Raw genomic sequence first — 12,932 nt, 5'->3', positions numbered from 1 at the left:
AAGCATTCAGGTTTTCCTTCTATTAATACACAAATCGTGCAAGCATTCAGGCTGTCCTACAGTTAATACACAAATCTTGCAAGCATTCAGGTTGTCCTACAGTTAATACACAAATCTTGCAAACATTCAGGTTTTCCTTCAATTAATACACAAATCGTGCAAGACAAATTAATAAACTGACAAGCATAGGGTGCACGGATGGTGAATAGTTGACAGATGGATACATCAATCGATATATATATATATATATATATATATATATATATATATATATATATATATATATATATATATATATATATATATATATATTCGACTGAAGGCATATAATTATTTTTGCATATGCATGTACAGTATGTATGTATGTATGTATGTATGTATGTATGTAATATACAAAAATTGTTTTCTGAAATTGAAGACTAGCTGCTGTAAAGGTGTCAATTGTATAGCTACAAATAAAGTATTGATTCGGAACCCAATATGTCGGATCAAGTTACATGCCGTTACTAAGGAAGTTTGAACCCAATACATGTATGTCGGTTTAAGTTTTATCCATTGCTAAGTACATGTACATATTTATGTTTCTTTGGAAATAGACAAGTTGTATTGTTAGCATTAAACATCGTACACACTGTTTAGCGACGGAAGTCATTTCTGTTATGTTCGCTCATGTTTCATAGATAAGAGATACTGTTAAAATACTTTCATAACCTCCAAGTTTGTTATGTCAGTGTTTAAAAAGAATTGTAGGTCTTCATCGCAGATAAAAACAGTGATAATAAAATGTCATTTTCATTTGAATGGAATGAATGGATAATGAATTGATATTTGCATAAAATGTAGGAACTTGAAAGTAGAAACAGCTATCTGATACAAGAAAGAGTAAGAGGACAACGAGAACAGTTGAGTTGGCATTTCGCTGACAAGACAGATGTAGATGAAAATAAAATATACATTTTTTTGCATATATTTTCGGAGTTCTTCAGTCACACAAGCGATTAGTTGACAGCCTGATTAAAACATTGCATATGATTTACCTTTAACTCTAAATCGCTCGTTCGGTGTATCGATTGATGTATCTGATGTATCGATTAATATGTCCGATGTATCGATTAATCATTTGCTCGAGCAGATAATAAATAATCGACATAAACAAGATTAGTTGGTTTCAAAATCTTAATTTAAACGGAAAAAACGAACCCACATTTTCAAAATGAATCTGCATGTGTCCATAAATGCAATTAAAAAAAATGAAAATAATTTATTTCAAGTAACTGATTAGCAACTGTAACACGGTAAATCCAGTTGATCGTTTTGACAGAATATAAAATAAATATAAAAAGATTGATAGAATTCGTGGATTAGAGCGTAGTCTCTAAATACTGACAACCTGACAACGTGCATGACTTCCTTGCAAGGTTAAGAATTTGACAAAAGGTAAATTAAATTTATTTACGTGTATCTTCGTACGACCGGAATATTTTCCATTACTTAGGTTATACATTTTTTTTGTGCTGGAGATAAGGTAATGTGTTTATTGGCGACCTGTCATCTTTGGTATTAAGGAGATTTCATAAAATTAAAGTAATGAGAAATTCAAGATGGTGGTCTCCCGTATTTCCCAATATTCGGATCCATATCCTATCACCCCAATTGGCAATAAATTTATCACTTAACATCATTTATAAAGGGGATTCCATGAAATATGTATCCTCGAAAACTGTCCATTTTATATAGAGAGCAATAAGATTTAGCAAATAAATAAAACAAAGGTCTGCCAATAACAGGCAAGTCTTCCAGCTCCTCTGCATGACTCCTGCCAGACGCCTTAATACATTAATCCCTGGAGGTTTTAGTCGTTTTCGCCTGAAATTCGAGTAGGAAACACATTTTGAAAGCTATTTCTAAATGCATCCGAAAACACCAAATCCCAGGTGATCTTTCAATACCATACTGCCAAGTTGTGTTAAAAACATTATTTTTCATTGGCGCATGAGCAGAAGGGTAAAAGTCTTTTCTTTTTTCTTTTTTTTTTTTTTGCTAAACGGAACCATTATTTTTGTATCGAGACCACTCTTTATTTCAAATGCCCATCTTATCCTATTTTTTGCAAAGGTTCATCTGTCTGTTTGCAGTTCATACCGGTTTGCCTTAGATCTGAGACCAAAAAGTCTAATATCCGGACACAAAATCGAATCCCGACCACGGGCCAATTTTGGATAGAAAAAAATCGATCCCAAAAATTGAGGTTTTTCCCTCTGTATTTTGTAGTGCAACTAGAAATTCTAGATTATTTGGTATCATTGTAGAGCTACATCTGTCAACCTTTTTATAATACCACCCACTTTAGTGTATCATTCATGAACATGACGCTACAGAGCTCGGCAGTAGGCTACTACCTCCTGCTACGTTAACTCGTCGCTAGGGGTTAATGTGTTAGAGAGTGAAACATTTCATATCCAGTTGATGGGTGAACCACATGCGTACCTATACGATCTGAGGAGAAAGGTGATATGCCAAACATGACGGGAGCAATATGAGGCAATAAAACTTGCAATCTAAATCCGCGTTGTAATGGGTGGAGTTACGTCTGTGAAAGTGTGACAAATCATTATAACTCCTCAACAGAGTACATGTCAAACGTAAAATAGAACGACGATATTATAAAACTGAGTACGTTAAGTGGTCGATGATTGGCCTGAAACATCATACGTGTTCCTGAGGTAAGATTAATATTTTTCATTTAGTACTCTGTCCGTACGTCTTAAATACAGATGTAATGACTTTACCTTCTTGCACTTTTTTTCCATTTCTCTATTGTTCTTTCATATCGTTTTTGTCTTTAATTTGCCCTTACATCTTAATTACTGTTAGCTGCATCATAGAGAACTCGCCATAATTAACGTGCTTTCTAATTTGACCCGTTTGTTTTCTTCTTTTTATGTCAGCCGTATGCATTACATGGAACTGAACGTGCCGCTTGATAAGCGTTTAAAATGTATCTTTTCGCGTGCATTTGGTTCATGATTTATTTCACTTAGTAATTGATTTAATACATGATTCACGGCAATTAGTAATTAATATTTTATATGATTTCTGGCAATTAGTAATTAATATTTTATATGATTCACGGCAACTAGTAATTGATTTTTATTATGATGTATGGCACTTAGTAAGTGATAGTAAGTGATCAAGTAAAATTCACATAAGATTCGCTGACGTGTTTTACCATAATACTTTGGAACGACTTTCCATTTTTTAATGAAAAGGAAAAAATTCAAAACTAATTTTCATATGCGTATTTAATAAATATAGTATAATAATTAAAATATATCCCAAAATTTTATTCAGATCAATGTTTCAATTTTAAAGATATTGGCAATTAATTTCAAATATTTTGGCCAGTAGTCTGGACTACGCAAATCGCCATGATGGATGAAATTGGTACGTGACTATGTAACACCTGTCTATATATGAGCTCTCCGGAAAGACACTTGGCTCCCCCGACAACAACAAAAAAAAAACCAAAACTGGGAGTTTAGACAAATAGCTTAGCAGTCTTGGCAGAGAGGACGTTCAGAAGGAAGTTTATGGGTCATGCAGCCCATTTCATAGATATATTGGTAAGTTCATGAGGCATGCATGCCATTTCATAGCTTTACTGTTAAGTTCACTAACATGCACTCGTTTTCGTAGATTAACTATTAGGCGGTTTTAACAAAACAAAGATACCAGCGTAACCACGGAGAACTACTTAAAGGCAATAAGTCGGAACTTTGGAGAGGGCAAAGGGTTTTAAATGCTTTTTAAACAAAGGATGTTAACATGCAATTGGTAGTGGACACGCTGGTCTACAGATTCGCTGTTGGCATAAAGCTCCTTTTGAAACTATTAACAAAATCACATTGAGCGACGATCATAAAACTTGAATCAATTCTAACTGTGGAGAAACACGGTGAACAGGATCAAGCGACTGTCAAAATTGTACAACTTACTCCAAGAAAATCTGCTTTTCACTATAGTAAAAGAACTATTAAAATAGTATTCGTCATGTAAATTCAAACTTGTACCAAAATAATCTCAAACAGCACCAAGACGTGCACATGTCATAGGAAATTAAAACCTATCCATATTAAATGCAGTGATTCTGAAACTATCTCAACTTCGAGACATTTCAACTGACTCTCAATTTACTGGGAATGAATAAAAACATCCCAAGTCTGGTCAACTTTTGCTTATCACGTGTTAGGGGTTACAATTATGACGATACCATGTAAATTAGTCCATTGAGGGACAAAAATCGTGACATTTATTCCTCACAAAAGTAGTCGAAAGAAACACTACGTTCAATGCCGAATTTTTCCACATTTGACAGTTAACTAAATCGATTTTTCACAAGCAAGTTGTGTTCCTGAAACACTTTTCCAATGCCCCAAAAACGTTTTAAAGCACAAACAGTATGTGACCCCGGGTATTTTCATGTAATATAAGCGTATTCTGGGTGGCCCTTTGTATTATTGTATAATATTAGCGTATTCTGTGTGGCCCCATGTATTATAGTGTAATATTAGCGTATCCTGTGTGGCCCCTTGTAGTATGGTGTAATGTAAGAGTAGTCTGTGTGGCCCCTTGTATTATGTTGTAATAGAATCGTATTCTGTGTGGCCCCTTGTATTATGGTGTAATGTAAGAGTATTCTGTGTAGCCCCTTGTATTATGTTGTAATATAACTGTATTCTGTGTAGCACCTTGTATTATGGTGTAATGTAAGAGTATTCTGTGTAGCCCCTTGTATTATGGTGTAATGTAAGAGTATTCTGTGTAGCTTCTTGTATTATGGTGCAATATAGGCGTATTCTGTGTAGCTCCTTGTATTATGGTGTAATATAGGCGTATTCTGTGTAGCCCCTTGTATTATGGTGTAATATAAGCGTATTCTGTGTAGCTCCTTGTATTATGGTGCAATATAGGCGTATTCTGTGTTATGCATATCCAAATTATTTGCAACTCCTACAAGCTTTTATGTATCTGTTCTAATTTTTATTCATAGCTATAAATTATACAGAATATATTTAGATAGATTTGCCAAGGACCTGAGTCTGTTTAGAGCGTAATGTATTACAGTTACTAATAATAATCCATATAATAGGACTTAATGGCGTCTTTCGGTCAAGTTTTCATTGGCTGATGAGGTGGCGCTCACCAGATAATATGTACTTTTGAGAGAGTGACGTATGTAAGGTGAAGTAGTTCGCATTTAAAACATGCACAGTGGAGAGAACGTTTGCATACCTCTATGCTACATTAATGTAATGTGGATGATATTTCTTTTGGATATTGTACTTTTGGAAATTTTACATGATTTAAGCACACTGCTAACTAAAATGACTGCTCCCTTGTGTTAAAAAATCAGTCTGAATTAGTCTAAAGTACACTATACATAGCAGCTATTAAAATAGGGAAAATGAATTTTGCCAGACTAGACAATACCAGCTTCTGAAAGTGCAATGAATGAATTACCAAATATATAAAATGTAAAAAAAGTTATCGGCTCTTTTTTATACAATTGACCTCTGAAGTTCAGGAAGTGAAAATGACCAAGTAGAGCTAGCACTTTTTTGAAAGGTACACATTTGAAGTAAGGCCAAGCTGTATACTCTATAACCCATAGTACACCCATCAATCATACACCAAAATAAAGGGAATTAAAGGTTCTTTGCATTATACCTAAGATATACAAGGTCTTTTTTAAATAGCCAGTATAACCAGTGAAGAAAGCCGGGGACATTCTTTTTCTTTAAATTCCTAACCCTATGCAAAATGCGAAACTGTATAGCGCCACCTGAGGTTTGGAAGGTTTCTTGAAAAATTCAGTAACTTCCCATTGCTTGGGCTAGGTCACATAAATAGGCACGTTCGATTTAAATTGAGTAGTAAAATCAGTCACGTGGGGTATATTGTGCAATATAGTCGAAATAGAAGGTGTATATCAGGAAGGCATTGCGCAATCAGATTCATTCCTATTTTGGAGTCATCCTCATTTCTTTTGTTCCTGTTGTAATTCTGCATACATTTTTTGTTGTACTTAGTATTACATAAATCTAATTTGTATTCTTTGTTAGTTAGCTTTTCGTAATTTTTTATTTCATAATATTCATTTTTTATAATATAACATTGTATGTTGGACTTGAAAAAAAGAACATTTTCTACCTGATTTTCGTTTCGTAAACAGCATGTTATTTCAATCTGAGTCTAGAGCTTTTGAAATTTATGTTGAATTGCCGGGTCTACACGGGTGTTTACCCCACATTTTATATTACAATTTTAGTAACAGACTTCTAATTATAACTAAGATTTTATTTTGTAAACATTAGGAGACATCGAGAAGATTGTGTTCCATTAGGTAATAGTTTCTTTTAGAAAATGCTAATCGTGACATGAGATCAAGTATAGGACTATATAATCTTGTTTTTCTAAATATTAAATATTCGTGTTTTAAGGTCTTAGCAGAAGCAATTGTGTTATTATTGTGTCCAGAAATTCATTTGAGATGGACAATATTCAATTTATTTATTCACTATGAATATAGAGTGCTCGTTAAAAATAACATTCATGGAAATGGAGACTTCATTTATAGGGACATTTCAAATAGAGATTTCATCCTTGGATTGTATTATTGTGATCCACCAAAAGACTGTTAGCACATCAGTACTATACGGGCCACCACAGACACATCAATACCTCCAGCGTTGGATTTAATTTGGATTTCCACTAAAGTTTATTCAGAACTTTAATCACTGTGTCTGTAATTATAGGATTATTTGTAATTTAATTCGCAACACAAGGTAGTTTAATTATTAATGACAACGCAGATGGTTAATACAATGAACGGTCGAATCTACACTTATGAGCTACCGAGAAATGAACACGCCGCGAGATATTTTAGCAATAAAAATTAAAATATAATAGAAGTAAAATACTAAAAGACATACGGATATAAAATACTGTAATGCAGGATAAAGACAATTTTCAACCAAAAAGCGATGCCGAAAGTCTCACTATTCACAAAAATAGTTAATTTTATTTATTGTTATTGTTAATCATCAACATTTAATCAGTACATCTTAAATGAAATTTTTACTCTTTACAAATCCCTTGATTTACCATTTTCACGTTCTCTTGATATTTCAAGTGACAAACGTGAAGCGTCTCTCTTTTCGAATCCATACTCCCTTATATTCAGTTCGATATCAATTAGTAAAGTACATAAAAATGTCTTTTTTCAGGAAACCATTGTACATAGTTGAAGCTCCATTACTGCATTCTCAATAAGCTGTCCTCACCTGGGGCAAAACACCGGGATCGATTGCCAGGTAAAGCCGAGTTACGGTACGGAAACAAGAGTGAAATTCCTAACTAGGCGCCCGATCGATGGGAATGTTTACGTTCTAATTAATTATGGGGATAGAAACTAATAGCACTGTATTTAGAGCTAGGTCAGCCTACGATGTTAGACTGCTCAGAAGTAAGACTGGGTTGACCATTTTGAAGGGAGGAAAGTTCTACGATAGGACTTTGGCGAAACAGTTGAGACGTATTACTCAAGATGCTCACGTCGAGACCAGGATAATAACTCGGCAACAGAAATCGATTTGGAAAAGAAACGATTCAAATTTAAATCGGAGTCAAAGACTGGTGAAATTATACAATCTCCCTCCTCTAAAATCAGGAAGCATCACATTTTCAAGTAAACCTGTTGAGACTCGCGAGGAAATCACAAAGGAAATACCTATGGAGCGGTCTCAGCAACAACAGTTGGACTCACAATGTCAAAAGAGTTCTAGACATGTGGGCTCTAAAAGTCCGAAATGTGCTAGAAGACAACAGGATGGGACTTTCTCGGGAAAGGTAGACCACACGAGGATGAAATCTGAGCATCTTTTGCAAAGGAGACAGCTTGCAAATGAAGCAAACGAGAGTCGATGCTCTATGTATTCCCCAGTTCCACAACAAGACACAGACGATTCTATTGTAAAAACCAGTATCAGAAACGTTAAAACTAAAGAAACGCATATATTAGTATCTCCAGAAATTACTGTAGAGAGATGTGAAGAAACTTTACCGTCAATCCATGCAAGATCTCTCACAAATGCGGAACCGAGTTTGCAGCCGGAATATGCTCGTTCGTCCAGTAGTAACAACCTCTTGGTTCCGGGTTCATGGGTGCAGCACCGACGAAAAGATGGAAGAATAGTGGTCTTGACAAATCTGGAACGTGGAATGAGCCGTTCGGAGGGGAGTATACCTGATTCTGTCAACAAGGAATTGAAGGGAGTGTCAGATCCCAGATTCAAAGCTTTGGAGGCAGTATTGAAGCCATTGTCAGTGTCAAGGGTACGGACTAGTTTATCGGCCGAAGGAATTCCTACTAGTGAGCTGTACTCTAAATACTTTCAGAAGAGATTGACATAACCCGGATATAATCAGCCTGACGCAGGAAGGCCGTGTTCTCGTGGTATCGTACGTGATAGGCTAACTTAGATACGTTAGACATTAGCCAATAATGAGGAGACTGCCGTATCTTGATGGTACTATGTGTTTTGTTTATTTCATTTTTTTCTCTTTTTTAACGATTTCTGAATACATTTATTAGACTGATAGAAGATAGTCCTCTAGGAAATATTTGTATGTGATGTTAACTATTCACTACAGAATAGCTATTTAAAAAAACGGCTTTTTCAGATCCATGTTTATAAGGCGAACATACTATACTTAATATTTGCAAAGATAAAGTAAAATTTTACACCGGTACTCTGCAATTACAATGAACTGGGCCGGAGCGGCGATTGTACTATTCTATTCCTTGGTCGGAGTGTTTACTTAATCTTTCTTTCCCAACAGTTTTGTTTATGTTTTAACATTAATTGTTCCTAATTAGTTACGGATGGCACGATGACATTTATCTATATTTAACATACGCACAATTCTTTTAGAAATTAAAGAAAAAGCCAACATACTAAGTTAAAGCTGGTGAAATTCATGACGCGAGATTTCAACATGATGGTGAATTCGTCGTTGTCTCTCTGCTAATCTAAGCTCATGTAATTTAATAGCTCAAAACCATCAATGAGTAAATAGCTATGACTTCAAATAAACAAAAAACATTTCATGATGGAGTAAATAGCTATGACTTCAAAACAAACTTTCATAATGGAGTAAATAGCTATGACTTCAAAACAATTTACATGATGGAGTAAATAGCTATGACTTCAAAACAAACTTTCATAATGGAGTAAATAGCTATCACTTGAAAACAATTTACATCATGAAGTAATAGATGTGACGTCAAAACAATTTGCATCATGAAGTAATAGCTATCACTTGAAAAGAATTTACATCATGAAGTAATAGATGTGACGTCAAAACAATTTGCATCATGAAGTAATAGCTATCACTTGAAAACAATTTACATCATGAAGTAATAGATGTGACGTCAAAACAATTTGCATCATGAAGTAATAGCTATCACTTGAAAACAACTTACATCATGAAGTAATAGATGTGACGTCAAAACAATTTCCATCATGAAGTAATAGCCATGACTTGAAAACAATTTCCATCATGAAGTAATAGCCATGACTTGAAAACAATTTACATCATGAAGTAATAGCTATGACTTGAAAACAGTTTACATCATGAAGTAATAAGTATGACTTTAAAACAATTTACATCATAAATAAAAGATGTGACTTGAAAACAATTTACATCATGAAGTAACAGATGTGACGTCAAAACAATTTGCACCATGACGTAATAGATGTGACGTCAAAAACAATTTACATCATGAAGTAATAGCTATGACTTGAAAACAATTTATACATGAAGTAATAGCTATGACTTGAAAACAATTTACATCATGAAATAATAGATGTGACTTGAAAACAATTTACATCATGAAGTAATAGATATGACTTGAAAATAATTTACATCATGAAGTAATGGATGTGACTTGAAAACAATTTACATCATGAAGAAATAGATGTGACTTGAAAACAATTTGCACCATGAATTAATAGATGTGACTTGAAAACAATTTAAATCATGAAGTAATAGATATGACTTGAAAATAATTTACATCATGAAGTAATGGATGTGACTTGAAAACAATTTACATCATGAAGTAATAGATGTGACTTGAAAACAATTTGCACCATGAAGTAATAGATGTGACTTGAAAACAATTTAAATCATGAAGTAATAGATATGACTTGAAAATAATTTACATCATGAAGTAATGGATGTGACTTGAAAAAAATTTACATCATGAAGTAATAGATGTGACTTGAAAACAATTTGCACCATGACATAATAGATGTGACGTTAAAACAAATTACATCATGAAGTAATAGCTATGACTTGAAAACAATTTACATCATTAAGTAATATATATAACATCAAAACAATATACATCATGACTTATTAGATGTGACGTCAAAACAATTTACATCATGAAGTAATAGCTATGACTTGAAAACAATTTACATCAAGAAGTAATAGATATAACTTCAGAACAATATACACCATGACGTAATAGATGTGACGTCAAAACAATTTACATCATGAAGTAATAGCTATAACATGAAAACAATTTACACATGAAGTAATAGCTATGACTTGAAAACAATTTACATCATGAAATAATAGATGTGACTTGAAAACAATTTACATCATGAAGTAATAGATATGACTTAAAAATAATTTACATCATGAAGTAATGGATGTGACTTGAAAACAATTTACATCATGAAGTAATAGATGTGACTTGAAAACAATTTGCACCATGAATTAATAGATGTGACTTGAAAACAATTTAAATCATGAAGTAATAGACATGACTTGAAAATAATTTACATCATGAAGTAATGGATGTGACTTGAAAAAAATTTACATCATGAAGTAATAGATATGACTTGAAAATAATTTACATCATGAAGTAATGGATGTGACTTGAAAACAATTTACATCATGAAGTAATAGATGTGACGTCAAAACAATTTACACATGAAGTAATAGCTATGACTTCCAAACAATTTACGCCATGACGTAATAGTTATGACTTCAAAACAATTTACACCATGACGTATTAGCTATGACTTGATTTTGAATGACTTGAAAATAATTTACATCATGAAGTAATGGATGTGACTTGAAAACAATTTACATCATGAAGTAATAGATGTGACTTGAAAACAATTTGCACCATGACATAATAGATGTGACGTCAAAACAATTTACATCATGAAGTAATAGCTATGACTTGAAAACAATTTACATCATGAAGTAATAGATATAACTTCAAAACAATATACATCATGACGTAATAGATGTGACGTCAAAACAATTTACATCATGAAGTAATAGCTATGACTTGAAAACAATTTAAATCATGAAGTAATAGCTATGACCTGAAAACAATTTACATCATGAAGTAATAGATGTGACGTCAAAACAATTTACACATGAAGTAATAGCTATGACTTCCAAACAATTTACGCCATGACGTAATAGTTATGACTTCAAAACAATTTACACCATGACGTATTAGCTATGACTTGATTTTGAATGCTGTTGTATTCATATATGATGTCCATCATTTTACTGTACAGATGGCACAGGTCATATCTGTGTCCCGTAGATAGACCTCATCCGGACAGTAATATTGAATTCTGAGATCATTATTGTTTATTTATTTGAAGTAAAGTTCAGAAATTAGCGAGAGATAATGTTTGCATGCTCGTCATTACACGAATTTTTCCAACTGCAAAACGAATTATGGTTTATGTTAATTCAAATGCTCAAGCAATTCTAGAGCAAGTTGTGGATGATCGAGCACGCAAGTTTTAATGCATGTTATGAAGACGAGGTTTAATAAATGTTATAAAGGCGAGATTAAATACATCTTATAAAGGCAAGCTTTCATGATTGTTGTGAAGGCAAGTTTTAATGCATGTTATGAAGGCAATCTTTAATGCATGTTATGAAGGCAAGCTTTAATGCATGTTATGAACGCAAGCTTTAATAAATGTTATGAAGGCAAATTTTAATGCATATTATGAAGGCAAGTTTTAATAAATTCTATGAGGGCAAGCTTTAATGCATGTTATGAAGGCAAGCTTTAATGCATATTATCAAGGCAAGCTTTAATACATGTTATGAAGGCAAGCTTTAATGCATGTTATGAAGGCAAGTTTTAATGCATGTTATGAAGGCAAGTTTTAATGAATGTTATGAAGGCAAGCTTTAATGCATATTATGAACGCAAGCTTTAATGCATGTTATAATGGCAATCTTTATTGCATGTTATGATGGCAAGCTTTAATGCATGTTATGAAGGCAAGTTTTAATGAATGTTATGAAGGCAAGCTTTAATGCATATTATGAAGGCAAGCTTTAATGCATGTTATGAAGGCAAGTTTTAATGCATGTTATGAAGGCAAACTTTAATACATGTTATGATGGCAACCTTTATTGCATATTATGAAGGCAATCTTTAATGCATGTTATGAAGGCAAGCTTTAATGCATTTTATGAAGGCAAGCTTTAACGCATATTGTGAAACCAAGCTTTAATGCATGTTATGAAGGCAAGCTTTAATGTATCTTATGAAGGCAAGCTTTAATACATGTTATGAAGACAAGTTTTAATGAATGTTATGAGGGCAAGTTTTAATATATGTTATGAAAGCAAGCTTTAATGCATGTTATGAAGGCAAGCTTTAATGCATGTTATGAAGGCTAGTTTTAATGCCTGTTATGAACGCAAGCTTTAATGCATGTTATGAAGGCAAGCTTTATTGCATGTTATGAAGGCAAGCTTAATGCATGTTATGAACGCAAGCTTTAATGCATGTTATGAAGGCAAGCTTTAACGCA

At 33.3% G+C, this 12,932-nt stretch overlaps 1 protein-coding gene across 2 annotated transcripts; it reads left to right on the top strand.

Annotated features, from left to right (window-relative positions):
* Window positions 1–2,487: 2,487 nt before the first annotated feature.
* Window positions 2,488–9,020, top strand: LOC149779692 (uncharacterized). 2 transcript variants are annotated; one of them, XM_089938665.1, is made up of 3 exons: window positions 2,488–2,723; window positions 3,409–3,623; window positions 7,287–9,020. In XM_089938665.1, the coding sequence occupies exon 3, from the start codon at window positions 7,459–7,461 to the stop codon at window positions 8,470–8,472; it is 1,014 nt and encodes a 337-aa protein (XP_089794791.1). In that variant the 5' UTR covers window positions 2,488–2,723; window positions 3,409–3,623; window positions 7,287–7,458; the 3' UTR covers window positions 8,473–9,020. The 2 variants fall into 2 exon arrangements, with proteins under 2 accessions (XP_089794791.1, XP_089794792.1); XM_089938666.1 differs by having other exon boundaries at window positions 3,406–3,623.
* The last annotated feature ends 3,912 nt before the right edge of the window (window positions 9,021–12,932 follow it).

Source organism: Sinohyriopsis cumingii, chromosome 17 (assembly GCF_028554795.1).
Source record: "Sinohyriopsis cumingii isolate HCF-2022 chromosome 17, ASM2855479v2, whole genome shotgun sequence".
Classification (NCBI taxonomy): Eukaryota; Metazoa; Mollusca; class Bivalvia; order Unionida; family Unionidae; genus Sinohyriopsis; species Sinohyriopsis cumingii.
Note: the sequence above shows the minus strand (reverse complement) of the source record. Positions and strands in the feature narration are given on the sequence as shown.